The sequence below is a fragment of the Nymphalis io genome, chromosome 2 (assembly GCF_905147045.1).
Source record: "Nymphalis io chromosome 2, ilAglIoxx1.1, whole genome shotgun sequence".
In the NCBI taxonomy this organism is placed as follows: domain Eukaryota; kingdom Metazoa; phylum Arthropoda; class Insecta; order Lepidoptera; family Nymphalidae; genus Nymphalis; species Nymphalis io.
Window position 1 is genome coordinate 6,480,233 of NC_065889.1, and position 21,310 is coordinate 6,501,542.

General features: G+C 32.3%; 1 protein-coding gene across 5 annotated transcripts in view; it reads right to left on the bottom strand.

The window, feature by feature from the left end:
* Window positions 1-21,310, bottom strand: part of LOC126775777 (uncharacterized) — a 61,461-nt gene that overhangs the window by 24,156 nt on the left and 15,995 nt on the right. For 3 of the 5 annotated variants that reach the window (XM_050497876.1, XM_050497869.1, XM_050497884.1), the window contains exons 2-3: window positions 19,723-20,177; window positions 9,170-9,282 (exon numbers count right to left, since the gene is read on the bottom strand). In XM_050497876.1, coding sequence (XP_050353833.1) covers window positions 9,170-9,282; window positions 19,723-20,039 — 430 coding nt within the window. In that variant the 5' untranslated portion in view covers window positions 20,040-20,177. Of the gene's footprint in view, window positions 1-9,169; window positions 9,283-14,012; window positions 14,173-19,722; window positions 20,178-21,310 lie in introns of those variants that run through there. The other 2 variants (XM_050497892.1, XM_050497901.1) reach the window with 2 other exon arrangements.

Genomic DNA, 21,310 nt, shown 5'->3' on the forward strand with positions numbered 1-21,310 from the left:
TGAAAAAAACTTTGAATAGTACCAATATTTTGTCAGATGTTTGGGCTTTCGGACTTTCTATACGATAAAACCTAGCTATTTTTTTAATTAACTGAAACAAAACATAAAAATACTAAGATTTTTTAAATACGCAACAAAACTATCGTATGTTGTTTCGTATTTAACAGATAAGAAGTAAACGATAACCGCGTAAGATGGTAAACAATTAACGCGAAACGCGTTTATAAATAAGGAAGAAAAAATATGTCGCAACAATTTTTAAGTTTTTGTACTTCCTTAATGACTAAGGCGCGTAAATCAAATTAAATAATATAAATATACTTTACTAGTATCTGCTCTTTACTAGAACTCGCCCGCGGGAGTGAGACATGTTAGTTACTCTATGGGCTTTTCTGATCCTTGATAACGTGTATGCAAAATTTCATGATGATCAGTTGAGTAGTATGACGTGAAAGCGTTACAAACTGTTTGCTTGTTTCAAACTCAACAAGCTCATTTTTGCATTTATAATATTAGTAAGATTCGAGTAGGTTCTTATAAGCACTTTTGAATTGTCACGAGATTTAAGTCACAGCTACCAGAGCTTCGGGACGTAAATTGTACCGAGACCGTATTTACTCTTTTCCATCAATCACATTACATATATATTTTATTTACATACAATTACATCATTATTTTTCCTGAATGAAACTGAACTATGACCATTATCCCTTTTTATCATGTATGTAATATTTTATCGAACGGTAAGCCTTATTTTTAACAATATAAATTGAAACGACCGATTACGATTGACATTTGCATGAGTGACAAGCCAACTGCGCAAGAGATATAACGCTCAAATGCTTGCAAACATAAGTGCACTGTCTATTCCTTCAAACTAATGGTTCGACAGGATGGCAATCCGACTCGATCGGAAATAATTCAAAGGCAGGAGCAACGGCTTAAGGCAACAGTGTAAGCGCCTTATTTATAAGTTAATGTATCTATATGTATATATTTTCACTGTACATTGTAATTTAGATTTTATGTGATTATACATGTCCACTTCTTAATTATCTGACTGGATTATTTTTTCCTTTTTGGATGTGCTGGATATCTCTTCAAGGGATGAGCATGCATTTTATACAAAATTATCATTTGAAATGTTTTGTCTTCTGGTACGTATATACGTACGTACGTGTACGTAATAAAGTTTTAAATAAATAAATAAATAATCACTGCCAACTTTGAAATTCCAGATTCTGGTCAGAAAAACCCAATAAATGTTATTCTCCCGACGACTCGAGATGTTAACCCTCCGAATTAGCCACTAAAGCAACGACGCAACAACAATAAACATAACTTCTAATCGACTAGAACAAAAAAATGCAAATAACTCTCGCCAATGTTCCGTTGCCCCGTTGTTGAGGTCAATAAATGATAGTCGCATCTGAACAAACGTTTATATCATAACAAAAGCATCGTAACCAGTATTAATGGGAACGTAAACCGAGTGATCGCCGTGATTTATGAGTCACAAATTAACAATGGGGCGTAACCCCATACGGCTGTAAATTGTTTTATATGACATGCATATTGGTCGGTCAATTTGAATCGTTTATGATAACATCAACCGACTTCAAGTTCAACTAATAGGCATTTCTGTTCGCCTCTACTAGAGAGGGTAAGAGGTCGTATTATGTATTTGTTTTTTATTAAATATTTGTAAACGTATGAAATTATTTCTTAATGCATTTTATTTAAATACTTAATTTACTGATAACATTTGTATCGACTAAAATTAAACGTCATTGACACGTAGTTTTATAAGCGTGTATAAAATCTAATATTAATTATTATTATTATTAATAATCCTTTATTGCACACACTTTACAAAAATTTAGTAACATATTATAGCTAGTAGAACATATAGTATGCAAAGGCGGCCTTATCAGTTATAGTGATCTCTTCCAGACAACCTCTGTAAAGAGAAATGTTTGTGTTTTTTAGCCAGGATCACTAATCGGGCATAGTGTGCGAACAATTTATACTTGAAATTTAAGAAGCTTAATACAAATATGTAATATACCAACCTACATACATATATATACATATACACTTATACATATATACATACATACATACAAACAAACTTATATAAGAAATAAATAACCATATACATATAATAATACAACATGCTCCAATTATATTGATAGATAATAATTATGCAAACGACTTAAAAATATGCACGGATTCAGCTTGACGAATTTCTCGAGGTAGGGAATTCCATAGTTTGACTGCTTTAATCGTAAAGGAATTGCTGTATATTTTAGTGCAACTCAGAGGGATTAGCAATTAATTGTCTTGCTCAGAGCGTAAATTGATTGGTGTATGAGAGCCAAGGAAGGTAAACCGCTCTTTTAGGTATGTTGGAGTTTGAGGATGGTAGAGTATGGTATAAAGCAAAGAAAGGACATGCATATTTCAACGCAACCGTATTGGCAGCCACTTTAGTTTTTTACGAGGCTGGGTAATATGATCATATTTACGTAAACCAAATATGAAGCGAACAAAGAAATTTGGCAACTCCTTTCTTTGTCGCACTTCCAAAAAATGGAATTCCTTACCAGCTCACGTGTTCCCCTCCTCTTACAACCCGGGTTCCTTCAAACGAGGCGTGAAGAGGCATCTTGCGGGCCGGCAAGGCGAAGGCGGCTAGTGCAGAACGTTTTTCCCGTCTGTACTGGCCGTCGTCGCGTTTGGACTCTACTACCACTTACCATCAGGTGGAGTAGAGTCATTTGCCCTCCCGGCGAATATAAAAAAAAAAAAAGAACACACATGTTCTGTAAGCGCTCGAGTTTATTTAGCAGTTCCTCAGAAATATCTAAATAGACCGAGTCGGCATAGTCCAATAGGGGTAATAGGAAGAGTTGGCTAAGGCGAGTTTGGTTTTATACGGCAAAAATTTTTCCAGCGCCTGAGAGAGCCAGTGGAGGAGAAAATTTTTCGACTCACCTCTACTACTTGAGGAACCCAAGAGAGCGACTTGTCTATTATTAGCCCTAAATTTTTAATCGTTGAGAGCAGTGGAAGCCCTGTACCATTAAGAAGGATGGGAGGGATTTGGGATTGATTAATTTTATGTCATTGCTGGGAGCTGCCGATAATAGCAGCCTGCGATTTGCTTGGATTTATTAAAAGTCCAATAATTATTATTAATATACAACAAACTCTGAAGCTTTCATACTATCTGTCAATGCGAACAATAATTAATAATTTTATTTTCATTTTACTCCTTAGTCATCTATACAAATAAAAAAAAATTAAGTGTCTGTCTGTGATTTAAAAAAAAACTGTCTCGTTTTAGGTCATTTGCAAGTTATCAAAACCACACAACAACAGTAGACAACAACTTTATAATTAAGACTTCCTCTGCTACCTAATAATTCAAATATTTTATATGTAAATTTCAAATAAGCATTAAGTACGTTAAATTCTGCGAGTTTAAATAAAAAAAATTAAGTGGTTATTGCTCATATATCTACGGATTACTGTCAACAGCTGCATGACAAGTCATTATTCATTATCATCGTAATCATTTTAACCTAGAATTGTCTATGACTAGAAAAGTGTAGGTTGTGAATTGCTAAAGATAAATATTGATACTTGTGTTTTTCAAGGTTCGTGACAAGTAAGAGTTAGACACAACCTTATTATATCAAATGTATTGAAATAAGAATAGAACTCCTATGGATTAAACATTCAAACGATCTTATTATTTGTATAAATTATAAAATCCGAATAAATTGCTAATAAAATATACATACAACTCATTTAAAAGTAATCAAAAGTATAATATAATTTATCTTAGTTCAGATTTATAGGCACATTGATAGTACTGAAAATTAGTGATTGAAATTTTTTGGCAGAGCTATGAAATTACTTTTGGACAAAAACCGCCAGTTTTGTATTAAAATAATAATAGATAAAGAGAAAAAAATAACCTCACCGCCAAACTTAAGGTAACAATAGAAAGTAAAATGGTTAAGCACAATTACATTTAGCGGTGATATAAATCAAAGGAATCGGACACAATCAGTCGTAAAATATATATACCACTCATAGCAACACTTAAGAAGATGAGGAATCAAGGATACACATCATGCAGTCAAAAGATTAATATCAATAACAACTTATGAAATCAGAAAGAAATAAATCACATAAGATACTAACATCATTATCCTTATCAGTAATTAATAAAATATAAACAATATTGATAAACGTCGGAATCACCGTTATCTGGACAATCCAAAGTTTCAATTACCTGGTAATACAGAACATTTTAATATGAAACCGTACGATATATGTTGTAAATCGTATCAATGCGTGATTTAAACCTATCTACACTTAGGAAATAACCGAGTTGTCGTATTTACACTGATTCATTGATGACGTATACCTATCTCGTACAATTGATTAGATTTTTGGAGATAATTGGGTTTAGAAATAAGATGACTAAACGTTTCATCAAACAACTCAAAGAATCCGTCATTGTTGGGTCACTGGTGGTAGAGCTTTGTGCAAGCTCGTCTGGGTAGGTACCACCCACTCATCAGATATTTTACCGCAAAACAGCAGTACTTGTTATTGTTGTGTTCCGGTTTGAAGGGTGAGTGAGCCAGTGTAATTACAGGCACAAGGGACATAAAATCTTAGTTCCCAAGGTTGGTGGCGCATTGGCTGTATAAGCGATGGTTGACATTTCTTACAATGCCAATGTCTAAGGGCGTTTGGTGACCACTTCCCATCAGGTGGGCCATATGCTCGTCCGCCTTCCTATTCTATAAAAAAATAAATAAATAAAGAAATATTAGTTTGACGTTAGATCACTTCAGATACGGTACTTTTAGCTGTATCTGTCATTATTGTATTCAATAACTAGCAAACCCGCAGCTTCGCCAGCGTGGTATTTTGTTTGACGCAAATCCTTCAAAATCTATCATTTCGACGTACATAATGCCTGCTTGAATTATACTTTTTAAGTAATACGACAATTGATTCAACTTACCATACAACGGTTGAATTTGTTTTTATCTATTTATCCGGATTAATTTTCAAAACATGTAAAAAGTACAAATTTAAACATTAGATTATTATTATGTTGTATTAGTTCATATTATAATCATTAAAAGGTACCGTTTAATTTTAATTTAATTAAAATCTGCTAAGAATATCAATTATTATAACAACTTTAAAAGTTAAACTTTTAGGCATGTAAGTAATTATAATCACCAATAACTATTTTAATGATTTTTCAAATTCTATCGGAATAGGAGCTTCGTTTCATTTCCGTTACTATAATTTGGGACACAACTAGTAATTTAATATTAATGAAATATATCATTGTTTAAAATAGCGTAGGTGGCAACTACAGTTAAAAACATGACTGATGAGATTACTCATTGAATTGTTCGGAAAAGAAATCGTTACTATACTTTATTTGGTCTGTGATATTATGATTTATAATCAGATAATAAGGCTCTTTTAAACTTAACTTTATAGGTGAGTCATAAAGACCCGACAAACGAACGTAACGTCAATCAAATATCTTAAGAGCAGTACGACTAATTGGCATAGTGGTTAATGGCTAATCTCTGATCCGTGCCGAAGACGACCATAGCTGTGGTTTCAATGTGTAAAAAACCCACATGGTTCATCTTCTCCCCAAGGATCCTGGTACCTTTCTGAAGGTTTTCACTGCGTATAAAAAAAGTGGTTAAAGGCCTTTTGGGAGTATCTATATAAGCGTCAGTTCGATTTCCTTTCACGACAATCAGGTCAAGTTTGTCGTGGTCGGCGCTTATGTTAAGTATCTTTTTAGTCATTATACCCGATATTCTATATCACACGCATCATATATTCACAATGTATAAAACATACTTATTAGTTCCCAAGTTTGTTGGCGAATTGGATGTGTAAAGAAATATTTCTTACAGAGCCAATGTCTATGTGCGGACGTGACAACTTACCTTCGAGGGGACCATTTACCCGTGTGCCTACTTATTCTATAAAAAACATATCTTATATATAAGCCTAGAACTATAAACACTCTGTTTATGATTATTAAGTACATATACATATCAATGAAATGCAATCATACTACACGAATCGTTCCTTCGATCCTATATACTAAGTAATTGACTGTTAATATGAAATGAAGGTATACAAGCTACGGCATCCATAAAAGGACAGCCATGATAATTCCTATAAAGGTCGTTTCTGTAGTTAAAATGTACTAGGTACATTTGAATTTATTTCTACAAAACCGAAGCAAAGATTTGCAATTGCAACTGATAAAATTATACAAATATTGGAGCGTATATATTAAACTTTTTGTGAACTATCTGTGTTTTTATTTAACAGATACATAAATAAATAACATAATTTTATATACATAAGATTTAATTAATTATATACATAATTAGTTACACCGATGACTTATACAAGTATAAAAAAGTAATATAAGCGCCAGTAAATGTCCCGCAGCTGGGACATTTACTGGGGCAGCCTGCTCTCCTATTGAGCAGAACGTTTGGCGCTTATTCCACCACGTTGCTCCAATGCGAGTTGGGTGATAGGAGTGTGGTAGATTTCAACTAACACGTGCAGATATCCTTACGATGTTTTCTTTCACCCCTGACGCACGACTTCAATTATAAATACAAAAGAAGTTCGTGAAAATTGAGTTTGAATCCGAAACTTTCGGTTGAGATTTACGTGTACTAACCACTGGGCCATCACGGTTCTAAGAACTAATATGGTACTAGGTTTATTGTCTTATATATTCACATAGTATAAAATGCACTTGTAGAAGTGCTCTTCCTTATTAGAACTCAATTATTCAAACGGTATGCGTACATAGCAATTAGCATCCTAAGAAGCTTACAGTATAGTGTTCATTTAGGAGAGTACATTCTAATAATAACATGTTACGTTATCGCTGACGTCACAGCTCGATAAACCGTACGCTATCGATTACCATCGTACTATCGAAAAGTACCCAGGATTTGTATAACATTCATATTTTATCAACAAAACTAATTTGTTAGACCAGGAAATATTGTGAAATTTATATTTTGAACAACATATTAATCAAGCTTTGTTCACATCATATACTAAACTTAGCCATTATATTCAATCAAACCTTCGCTTATAATAATTTAATATAATATAAATATTATTACATATACTATTTATTGTTTAAATGAATGGGTCTGAATAATTTGAGTCCATTACATGTACATGAATATGACATACATGTAATGATCCAAAATAAGTCCATGTAAAGTAAGTTAACATATACGTGCTGATAAACTCGTAAAGGTTGACGAATGTCATTTTTAGGAATATTACTTTTCATTTACAACTACATCATAACAAAGTTAACATATGAAGTAGTCTGTCACTTCATTGCGAGGAAGCGATTTTCTCTCAAATAGACCTCAGATTGGTGTTCAAAACGCGTTGTCTTTATGTCTTTTAAAAGCTCTGTACGAAGAAAAGGGACGTAAAGGTGCTTATGAAACTAATTATTAATTGACATTCGTTTTGAAAAAAATAACTTGGAAGATAATAAGTTGCTGTTTAGAAAATCTTTAGGTACCTACTATTATATATATCAAAAACTAAAAGAATAACACCTTCATTGAGTTGAACATTTATAGTGTTGTCGTTCATACTTATGTTGAATTCTGGCATCGTGCTACGTGTTACACGTCATCAATACACGTAACGTGTAGAGTCGTATTGTTTAAAAAAGAAACATTACAGAAAAATAACAGCATAAAGTCAATATGGATTCATTACACTTATTGATTATCAAATTACCGATAACACAAGAAATACTATAGATCTAGAAAGATCGGGCGTTAGAAACATTTTTTTCCTAACGGAATCATTATTATTGTCAAGTTGTAACAAAATCAGTCGGAACTCGGACCGCAACGCTAGCAGTACTCAGCAGCCTACAGTCACTCGTAACGTTAAAAACAAACTTACTTTTAAATTTTGTAATTATTGTAGACAATGTCGTGTATCAATTTCTGACATTTTACGATGGAGCTCTGTATCAATATCGAGTTTGTTCTTACAGAATATCTCGTTTGATCATTGTAGTTCCGGCAAGGAATCCAAAAGATAATAACATTATTCTCGAAGCATGTATATAAAAATCATTAGTCATTTCTGAACAAACGAGTTTATTCGATATCTGATGATGTCATGATACCTATATTTTAGTGGGCTATCAATATACCTAACCACTTAAAGTATAATATAAAAATAAAATGTTGAAATATAAAATGCATCACCGCTTTTATACATTTACTAGCTGCCCGTACCGACTTCGTACGGGTAAAATTTAAACAAAGTGACCCCTTTAATTTTCTAATAAAGTTCCTAAAGAAATTATGTATATTATCTAGTTCCAAATTCTCAGTCTGTGGTACATGGTCGGCCTGTTGATCACTTATTATCAAGTGGCCCGTCTGTCCTGTATGTCATTGTAAGATACTCGTGGATATATTTTATTTAAAACAATACAATATACCTAACCTAATGTTATTTAAAAACTAACCTAACTGACTTGATTATATTTAAATGGCAAGTTCTGGTATTTAGATTTATTTTTAGCTAGCAATAATAAATGTATTAGATTTACGTAAAAAACTCACAATAAAAAATATTTTGGAAGACTTTAGCATACTAGATATAATTTAGAGAGACTATAGATTTTGTCTAGTAACATGAATCTCAACGGAACTATTATTCTCAGCAACGGGCCTGTGTAGTTGACTTATTTTACATTAAATCATGTTTCCAGACTTTTACGTTATACCTACAATAATTTATCGAGGTGACGTCATTACAATAATTATCGCTAAGTTAAATTAACAATGCACTAAACGTCATTATTCCATTTTTTTTTAATAATAACTAGCTAATGTAAGCATATACTGCAATGCCTCTTATTTTATAAACAATTATTTAATATGTAGTTTAGTAACAATTAGTTGTCGGAATTTTGGCGGAAACCTTCAGGAAAGTACCAACGACAACGTTACGCAAATAATACATTAAATATAATATTTCAAATTACAATAATATATAAATTAAATCAGTAACTCACCCTGAGTTTTAGTTGGATACAGTTCGATATCGTTGAAGAGACTCTGTACTCGGTGGGCGGGCGCCGGCTGGTCGGGCGGGCCAATGCGGCACTCCCAAGCATGCGCCACCTCCCTGAGAAAACAAACAAAATCTCAATACATTTAAAGAATTTTTATAATTACTTGTATGTGAAATTTACCAAGTTTTAAAAACGTTTAGTATTGACTAACTCACTTACGCAGACTTACGCTGTTTTAAAGGTTACAATATTATGACTTCGTATTTATTGTTCAAAATATTTTATAAAACAATCAGTATCACAAAAAATGTATCAACCCAAACGCAGTTGGTATTATTTTAATCATATTTTTATATGATTACAGCTCGACTTAATAACGTACAAAATTAAGTCAATAACAATTTATTAGCTAAATAGAAGTAACGTTAGTAATCGTGTATTCGTTATATTTCATTTTTTCAAAACTATAACGTTATTAATAGATATAATATTTAAGAGATCACAATATCAAAATGGGATGAAATGTATGTATGTGGGATGTAGATTCACGTCTTCTAACCACCCAGTGGTTAACAGAAGAATTGCCGGTTCAAGACCAGGCAAGTAATAAGAATAGCGTGGTATTTGCTATAAACCTTAAGCCCCAAAAGGAGAGGAGGCCTTAGTGTCCAACAATGGTTCATTTACGGTGTTTTCCTTTAATATTTATGTAATGGAGATAAACTAGTCGTCGTTTGATCATCTCGATAATATATAATTATTCGAAAGAGGCCGATTATTATAGCTTTATGTTATATTCGACAGCCTTTTAAAGATGTATTCAATAACTATTATTTTCTATCTATCGCATGTTGTGTTTACTTTTAATTAATCTTTTCACTAAGGTAATAAGTTTGTATTTTACGTAAATCTAATAAATAAAATAACAGGCAACGCAACACAAATGCAATAAACAACTAATAAGTGCTTCATATCAGTTGTCTTTACCTATTGTTATAGTCATAAAACCCCATGCTTTGTACGGTAAATAAATATTAAAAGATTTTGACTTTTAAGTTCAATAAGAAAAAATATATGTCTTTATTGTATATTATAGCACAACAGATTCTAGGGGAAGTGAACAGAATATTCTTATATGAAATAATCGACCCATCATAAATAAAAATAAAGCGAAAACCCTAAAATCACCTTTTAAGTAACTACCTAAATCCTAAGATTTAAGGAAAATATTGTATTATTTACTTACGCAAATAGTAATTATATTATGATATATATATATATGTATATATATATATATACTATTATACGTAATTACATTTTTATACAAGTAAGCACACTGATTTATACGCGTGACAGTATTTGAAAACTATTGGCTTATGTAAGCATAATATGCAATTAATTGAAATACGATCACTAATAATATCGAGGTTATGGTCAAGGTGAAACGATTTATTTTAAATACATATTATATTTCGTAACGTCAACATAAATATAAACGCACTGTACAAGTATGTTGACTGCCTAAAATGTAGACAAAACAATTCTCGTATTGATTCATTCATGTAATGAATTACCTAATATATTATAATAATAATATGTATACGCGTTCATATGCATTCGATGCAATGATCCTTGATCGACATTATTTGAAAATTAATTATATGATGCGCCAGTTATCGTACATTGATGATACTAGCATTGTAAAACGATACGCAATTCCCAACAGGCAGGCCGATCTTCGTCGGGAGCTCTACTGTCATCTGATATCTACCACATTTCAGGCATCGATGACAGCGACGGTTAGTTAAGCGCTGTGCTTAGGAAACGAAATTGTAGGACGACGACAAATCACCACATTAGACAACACTCAGAACATGACACATGGCACACCACCTGGATTAAACCAACCTACCGAATGACGAGCACTGAGTCACGATTGACCCTGGCCTTTTAGGTCTCAAGGCTAATTAGGAAGAGTATTAATTTAATCGGATGAACGATGCGAAAGCGCATTGAACACGAATAAAAAATACCACAATTTACTAGATTTATTTCACATTTCACACCGGCTTTCATTGCCGGTTACCATATGCGGATCAAATCTTGTAACATAGTTTTCAAACAGTTCCAAACAGACCATGGAACTTATTTTTTGCACACAGGTTTAGTGCTGGTGACAATACTGTACCAATACTAAATATTATTAAACTATTTAAATAAAATAAAAACTTGTTATATATAATAGTTTTAATTATATTTAGAAGCAAACACAGTTTAACGATACCTCATTGTAAGTGTCTCTAATATTATAAAAAGATAATTTCTGTTAAATGTAAAATGATTCGGTGGGATTAAAAATTGTATTAATTTATTTCTTAAGCTGTGAGAGTTGTTTATAAAGTAGAAATATTTGTGCAGTAAATTATAAGTTAGTCAATTTTACAGTTCCTTATTTATACTTGGTAAAGATTAATAAACGCAGTTAGGCATAACAATGGATGCCAAGGGTCTGATTACCAAAGAAGCTGCGGCTTTAAACCGTTCCCACGTGAAAGTCTGTAAGTCGGCAGCTAGTGGAACAGATAAGGTATTGTGGAAGTATGTAGTTAGGTTAACGAGAGTATTTTATATAAAACCAATTGAAGTTTATACGAAGGTTAAGTATGTACGTTAATGCATATTATTTTCGTTTTAACTTTGAAATCGTTTTTTTTTTTAACACTAAAACTACACTTTTTAATGTACACTGTATTTTTAGTGAGTTAAATAAAATATTTGTACTCCATATAAATAAATAAAATATATTGATCAGTAGAAAAGTATTCGGCAACAACTTAAGTATATAGGTATACATTAATGGAATTATCTAGATGCGATTAGAAACTGTTCGTTGCTAGTTAGTTCGTGGGGGGTCCCACTGAGAATAAATTCCACGCAGCTGAAAAATGCAAGATGTGTATTTAATATCGTATAGTATGCCTCGTTGGTGCCTAACTAGCTTACAAGACCGCAGATCCTGAGGTATTAGGTTCCAACCCCGAGCAGAGCCTAGTAATAAAACCCAGAGAATAAAAAGTTATTGGGCTTTTCTGTGAAGAAAATTTTAATAACTTACAATATTTATTACTATCAATTTAATGCCACAGAACAGTCTATTGGACAGCGCGTTTTTCTTTAATTTGTTATATCATGTATGTATAGTTATATAACTACCCAGAGTTTGAAAATTAGCATTGTTCTAAACACTGCAATCTTCCTCTCCCATGCCTAGGCAAGCCTAAGCTAGCTCTTGTTGATTGTGTTGGATTTACAGTCTTATCGGATTCTGAGAGTGAGGGAATAGAGAGTGTATTTATGTATGTGCATGTATTTGTGCACTAGATTACGCTATAAACTAATACATACGCAATTGGCTGGTCTCCCATAAGAATAGCCACCGTGGTCGAAAACGGTTGGGACGTCATCATCAACATCGTTATCGAAATAATAATAGTATCATGTAGGTATGTAGTTTTTATTTTCCTATCTTAGGATTTATGCAAATATCATTCGTTAATCCGTTTTACGTAGGACCTAATGAAGGCTTATAACACACAACAAAGCATATTTTTTATGAGACCTTTTTTTTCCAACGTAGTCGAGAAAAGGTCGTCGGTTCGCGATTTTCTCAAACTTTAATAGTAGAATATTTTATTTTAAATAATGCGAAAAATGTATATAATATAGATACAGTGCCTGATTATAAATATTTTGCCAATACTATAAATGCTATTGCACACTTGGGGCCAGATGTACTCTCGCAGTGTTAAGCTAGTGCGGAGGAGAGATCTATATGTAGCCTAGCTTGGATACTGATCGTATTATAATATTTATTTATATATCTTTATTCAAATATGCTAATAATAAATATATATATAGTAATAGATATGATACGCGAAATTGAGGCACTTTTTTAAAGTGATAAATAAGTGATAAATATCGAAACTAATATTACAACATAACTGTTTGTCTATTTGTTTCAAACACACGACTAAACTGAACACTGAACAGATTGTTATGAAATTTGATTTTGATCTAGTTTTGGACCTAAATAAGTACCTACCTAGGGATATATATTACGAAAAGAATAGCTAGTCAAGCAGCTAGTAATATATGAGACAGCGAAAAAAATAATTAGTACTTCAATAATACATGTAACATTAAAAAAGCATTTTTGTAACATAAGTTACTCATGGCAATTTGTATAGTTATAGTAAGTCAGAATTTAATTTAATCTGAATGTTAAGAATTACTATGTTAATATGGTGTTAGTTTGTTATTACACACGTTGTTCATTGCAGTGGGGGTTTATCGTAAACTATAAAACTTGTATATATATTATATAGATCGCGCTATCACCTTGGAAACGTTTTCGATGAAAATAATTTCAAATTAATTTCATATAGTAATAATTTACAAATACATATCTTTTTATTACCTAATTTTTATTTTCTCATATAAAGAATTTCAAACTGATTTTCTGTGAATTTTTTGTGGAAATTCTGTAGAACTTTGTAATTGTTCTTTATTTTCTTCCTGATGAGTTAGGGACTTGAAATTTTGAATTGACTATAGCAATATATCAGGATTATATGTTAATAATACAAGAAAATGAAACTTTTATATATACATTGTATCAGTACCGTTATATTTTATATTTTTATTTTTGTATTTAATTATACAAGTTTTATAAAATGAAAATAGAACTATGCGATGCATTAAATGACAAACAAACAGCAAGTTAGCGATAAAACTGCCTGAAGCACCTCGTGCCACTTCTAAAAGAATATATAAATAAACTTACGGCGTATAATATATCACTGAAGTCAGGAGATCACAGTCACAACTATCGGCCGAATATTCCAACAATAACGCACCTTTATGACACATTATAATAATAATACTACTGAAAATTTTCATATTACAAATTTTAATTAAACTTACGAGACCGAACAAGTGGGCAACTGTCGTTTGATTGATTGTTTATTAAGTGGATTTGTCAGTAAATGGGAGTGACGTGAACATACGAATCGGTCAATCTTGACCTCGGAGATAACGACAAAGGCGATCTATTGGTTGTTTATTTAAATAAACCGAGCTGGTTTGATATTCATTAAGGATTATTTTAAGGAAAATATATTAAGTGTACCATTGGAGGGCTGAGACTAATTTATTTGAGGTTTGGGGCATAGTCCACAACACAACTAAAATTCGAGTTGGATTATGAAAAGAAATTAAGATAACAGGATTTGAACCAGAAATCTTCGGTTAACAATCACATAATACATCACACAGACACTAGGTCACCTCAGCTATTGAAGTAAATTTAAATTTAAATTTTAGCAATGGCAATTTTTGCAGGACCGTCCGTTCATTGTACCGCTAAAAAGCAATACTTTGTATTATAGTTTTTTGGTTTAAATAAATGGTGAGAGAGACAGTATTATTTCAGACACAAGGGACATTATATCAAGGATCTCGTGTTAGAAGACGTATCACAGATGTTTAAACTGGTTTATATTTCTCACAGTTCGACACTTCTAAGGGCGAAAGTAACCATTTACCATCAGGTGGTCCATTCCCTCGTAGTTTATTAGAGCATTGCAAACGTTCATAGCAATTAGGATTACAATTAACGCTAAGAGCTTGGCATTTGCATTTCTTGGTGCTGAATTCTTGTGTACAATTTTAGGTGCAAAGTGCTAACACTTTCGTCCTCTTGAATTTTGATTTCAAAACAATTGATAACACAAATACTATTTTGTAGAAGTGTATTAGTAACTAAACCTTAACATATTTTCCAGTTAATTTGAATTCTAGAAGTACTTAAATGTGTTTTTGCCGTTTAAACTTTCTTTAGGCATATTAACTAATTACAAGCAATGAATGGCTAGGTTAAGTATTTCATTTTTAACTTAAGTGAGTGCACACCCATCACTTAAGCGTATTTTAAATTTTTTGTTTTTCTTTTAACACACAAAATTTTTTGATGTTTGACAAGACATTAAATTGCATTCTTTCAATAAAAAAAGTTTTATCAAAGAAAACAAAATCCGAATTAATTTAAATCGGGCTAATCCTTCACTATCTGAGAACAAAGAGAACGAACCTTTCATTGTTCGGTGATTATTAACCAACGTAAAAATGACTGATGAGGTCAGTGTGGCAGTAATTCAATCAGGGTAGAGTCAGCGCGCGGCTCCTTTATCGACGATCTCGTCAGAACAAACGTACCTACTCGTACAATTTTATAAGACATCACTTCCACATATATCGAAGACCAATAAACATACACAAAAATTGTTGAGTCAACGAATGAGATCCGTATTGCGCATTACATTTTAAAATATGTTTTTCAACAAATAAGTGTTTCGGAATTTACGAGTTTTCTACTCTTGTAAGCTCTATAATTAAAAAATCTAGCATCACTTATGCATGGTGATAGATTATTTATTTTCCTTTAACCTTTGGTAGATTTATGACAATCAATAAGCAAGTGTAACGCTCTTATATTGAATAATTTTTGACTTTGGCTTTTGAAACAATGTTTAAAAAAATTTGACAGGGCACAATCATAATCATAATAAAATAGTCATTTTCATTTTATAGAAAGATTATGTTCATAAGAATTATAAAAATGGTGGAACTTACTTATCTCAGATCAAAAGTCTGAAATTAGTTAGATATCTAGTCCAATTTTTAAAGATGTTTGTAAATCACTTAATTTCACATTGCGATCCTTAGGAACGACACGAAATATTCCATTGATAGAGGATAAATCACGTTAATGAGTATAGCAAACTTAAAATAGATATCTCTTCGTGTAGAATTTATGTAAAACCAGGTCGGAAACGATAATAAGGTGCCAAGACATTTTGTGGTAGTGTAGTTAACCAAATTTCTTCAAAAAGAAAAAATGTGCTTCCATATTTTAGTAAATGACTTGAATATATACAGGTATTTTTCGATTAAATAGTCGACCATCAATTTCTTCATACATATAATATATAAATAAATAATTTTAGAATACCTACAAATGCAATGGAGTTATAAACAATTAAAAACAATAGAAACTGCCTATATAACAGCAGTACGTGGTATTGTTGTGTTCCGGTTTGAAGGGTGAGTGAGCCAGTGTAATTACAGGCACAAGGGACATAACATCTTAGTTCCCAAGGTTGGTGGCGCATTTGCGATGTAAGCGATGTTTAATTATTATTATTATTATTAATTTCTTACAATGCCAATGTCTATGGGCGTTGGTGACCACTTACCATCGGTATACTATTCGATAAAAAAATATAAAAACCTCTTAATGTAATAAGTATTTTTGTAACTATTTATTTACATACATATACAACAAGTAAACATAAGCGGTCATATAGTACTCAAGTTTACTTAAGTTCGTGAGAATTAATAGCTTCCGCGGTATGTAACGATCACGACTCTTTTAACTAAGATAGTGAGACGTGTTATGCTATACGAACGGTTTCTTCATGAAATGTTACATTAGGATGTACAAGAATTGGTTTCCACTGCGAGAAAAAAAAGGATATACACGATTCAGATGGCCCTGAAAAGGGTGACAGCCGGGATGGGCTCATGCTGGCGTACGCGCTAGGCGGCATGTGGGGGGGCGAGATCAACTTGAACCCCGAAGAGAATTTCGTCGGGGCGAACGGAGAATAGTACGGGAATGCGTTATATCGACACGACCCCGATTTTTATTTTTTATCCACGTTTAAAAACCCATAAATGTGTCCATAGCTCCTTGTAAAAATAATAACACACTTTAATTCTTAATTATTATTAAGTTTTTTGTAAGTCGTATGGGGCGACAATCTTTTCTTAAGCCTAGGAGAGCAAAGGTATCAAATTCGCCCCTGATAGAATTACTTTATAGCCATTAAGCCTTGTTAGGAAGAGGGTCCGCATAAAAGACAGGAAAATTTAAATTCTATTACAATTTTGTTACTATGAGTTACAAAATTAAAAACTATAAACTCGTAATAAGCTGTTAATAATTAAAAAAATGTTTAACCGTATTTCTGACTCTTTGGACTAGACATCTCTCAGTCTTTACTTCTCGTCTCTCAGCTTTACACTCAATTAGGAAAAAAATAAAGCAATTCTTTAAAGATTTCTAGTTATCTTAAAAAAAATTAACACTTTGAATTACTGTTTCAGTAGTAATTATTGATATCAAAGATACTTTATACATATTGATTGATTAAAACAAAAACTTAGTAATTTTATTATAGTACTTAACAAATTTAATTAAAAGTCAATTATTTATCAATTATTTATATTTTAAACAAATACTTCGTGAATGACGTAATTTTTAATGGAATTACGAATATTTTATGACATTGATTACATTATACGACAATTCAACGGAGTTGAATCAAATTGAAAAATTATTAAATGGATCGAAATTAATGTTTGTATTTTGCGAACTTTTTAACCTTACATTATCTGTTACGGTTAAAATATGTTTCGGTTAAAACTTGTAACTGAATTTTAAACCAGCCATTTTATGTGGATTGATTAAGCTCATTACTCAATTTTTGGTGCTAATGATAATGTAATCAACATAGTGTAATAAATTTTAGTTTTTTTTGGTACAAAGATAATAATATTAAAAATAACAATAATAACCTTTTTGACAAAATTCGTATTAATAAAGTTAATGTAAACCGCAAAAGCAATACCAATGTCGGAAAAGAGTAAAGACTAGAAACAAGCGTGCGACCCAGGCTGGCGAGCGTCTACAAAAATATACCATGACATCATGGTGGGCGAGGGAGATCAACTCCTCCCTCCCACTCGCACACAGCACGCTTATTATAAATACACTAGCGAGTGCATTTACTCCATTCGCGTTCAATTAAGAACGTTCGATTCCGCGATTCGGACGTTCACAGGAGATAAGAGAAAGTCCTAAACATACCATAACGCCGATATATACGGCCCGCCGGTGATTACTTTCGACACGAAACATTTACATAACGGTAAAATTAAAATTGGTTTCCGATGAATTATACAAATGTATAAAGCATACGTTATCATTGAAATAAATTCCGAAGTTTGAAATTTAAATTTATATAGACGTGTTCGGCGACGAAAATTAAAATTATATAATACCTACAATAATAATATTGTTAAATAGTGAAGAAAATTTTAAATGCTTATTAGTATAAGAGGGGCATGGTATACGTATTAGTTTTTCTTTATACAACCAATATAAAGCCTTTCTAACTAATGGATCACAAATCACATCTTAACAACTAATTCAATGCATACATTTGTATATTTGAATACAGTACGAACGGTCAGAGCACTAAACTACTCATTTACAAAAAAGTTAATGAAGTCTATATGCAAAAAAAAAGTGAATGGTACATATTCAATCATTAATCATTTCTTTAATGAAAATAAATAACTAGGTCTCGGTTGTCACAGAAACTGAATAAACGATCCTGTCATGATTACAACGAACAATTCAAAATAAAAGGTTTCTAATGAATACATTAACATCGTTACTTATAAAAACACAAAATGTAAGCGTAATAAAGTCTACTATTGTCTTACTTAGAAGGTATCTATGACAACAGTCATGATTACGCATATATGTAAGAGTACGTATACATATAAGGCAAAAACCTATAATGTCAGTTTGATGCCAAAAGGTCGTGACTAAGTGCGAAGCTTTTGGATCTGACGTCATACAATGTTGTTGACCCAAGTAGGTACGAAGCAATCAGCATTGGTCACATTCCTTTTCTTCTATCACCACGTTAGAAGGTGTCAAATTAAACATAAATCATTTTTTATCAAATACAACGCAATGTCAAGATAAAATCGATGACTTCACTACCCCTACATTAATAATTGTTTTACCATTTGTCATTCGGGTTGAGACTTTTTTACTTTTCTATATTTTTATGACAAATAAATAATTGCCGTAATAAATCTATTGGTTTCAAAATATGTACCTGATAAACAGAATGCGCATTAAATCAACAAAAGCGGCGGCTACGTAATTAGCGACATCACCTCCGCCCCGTGGTGTAAACAAGCCATGATGTCATGTTCATGTTGTTGACCCAACCGATATGTATGCCGACATTAGTTTTTTGAATACATTTTACGAGATGAACACTTATAAAATAAAAATAACCTTTATTTATATTAAAATATTCATAATAATACTATTTCATAAGATTACTTTTAAACGATTTAATTTTACTGTTCAACAAAGTCTTCCTTTTTAAACGATTATAGTTTAATACAATTTAGTTCTTACGTCTTCAGTCAATAAAAAAGAATCCATTAATTATATAAATGTATATGATTTTAGGAACATTTACGACAATATACGATATTTTTTCCCCCAAACCACTGCTTAAGCAGTGTTTTATATACCTCAAAACATGAAATTAATTGCAATTATTAAACAAGTTAACTGCAATGAATCGCGCTATAGAAATTGCCAGTATTTCTTAAACACTTACCTGGCCAAAGTACTCTTTAACTTGACTACGCCGTTTGATTTACTAATCGTTTGTGGGACCATTTCACGTTGAATAGTTTCGGCTTGCTTCAGTGTCGATGCTTGAGGCATTTCACACATAAGTGGTTCCATTTTACAGGGAATGGATGCCCTCTTCGGGGGAGTTGTCCGCGGATATGTGTGATGACGAGAAGAACTAGTAGATTGTTCGCCACATCTTGACTTCGGTAGCGTCCTAGCGCACAAAACTGTGGCTGCATTCTTTAAATGCGTACGAAATCTGTTATTACTTTGGGTGCTCAATATTGCACCCTCCATTTTACAGCACTTTTACGCATCACTTCACTTAGTGTATGTTCGTAACCATTGTTTTAATTTTCACTACACTTGTCCAAAGTATGCACAATACATTTTAAACTGTATTTTTAGTCTTTTGCAAACAAACTGAATCATGTGCTGTAAAAAAAATAACAAATAATAAGCATCGCCTTTGTTATAAAAAACAATTAAACCGAGGATGTATTTATATACTATTATCAGATAATATCGTAATCGTGCTATATATAGACATATGTATTTACTACCTAAGTACCATATTCAAATTTAATTAATATTTAAATTAACTTAAACTTATTAAGCTAATTATACTATACTAGTTCAATTTTATTTGCAGTTACTTAACAAGTCGTTCGACTGCATTGCAGTAATAGTCGATTTGACAATTAAGAATGTGATTTTGCACCACTGCCGTTAATCTAAAACGGCTACGTAGCCTCTTAGACCGGCTATTTAGCTAAGATCTATATTACATCGAAAGATGGCGTTGATCATGGACGACTTATACAAAATTGGTGAGGCAGGTTTTAATTTTATATACTTCATTTAGATTTGCGGAAGGCTTTTAGGACACGAGCGAAGCGGTCAGCAGAGGTGCGGTGGGGGCAAAGCGTAGGCGCGCTGACATCACCGTCGAAGCCGCTCTTACATCAGCGCCTAGCAGCTGCCTCCCACCGCCTGACGCCTGCGCGCCCGCGCCCCTTCTGCCACAAAGAAACATCGTGACAGAAGGCTGGCGAAGGGAGAACAGATCTTTGAACGTACGCCAAAACCTTCGATTTCTATTCGATAATATATTAGCAATACTATTTGAAAAGAAAATCGAAGCGTACAATAATTTTGTATACGTCAAAATGTCACAGTATCTGTAAGTTTTAAATAATCCATATGTCAATATACACAGCGTAACGAAATAATTGTTGTTAGTGAAACAAAGGTTACAGACGAACTTGTAAGTGCAACAAAACAATTTATCACCGCCCACGTCCATTCAAACGACAATGCGACATCATTGGCGACACATTCTGTTCGGGAACGGTCAATAAAGATTATTATAGATTCTATAGTCTCTTTATTTGATTTAGTTATCAAATTTTATTATCAGCAATAACGAAGAGAACGATTAAAGTTATAAATAAATAATTTATGATTTTATTTAAAGGATTATCTTGTTGTTTTGAAATCTCAATCGAACAATTGAAATCTGTTCTGTATCAAAACTAAAAACTGTTAATTTTTATATGACTTACAGA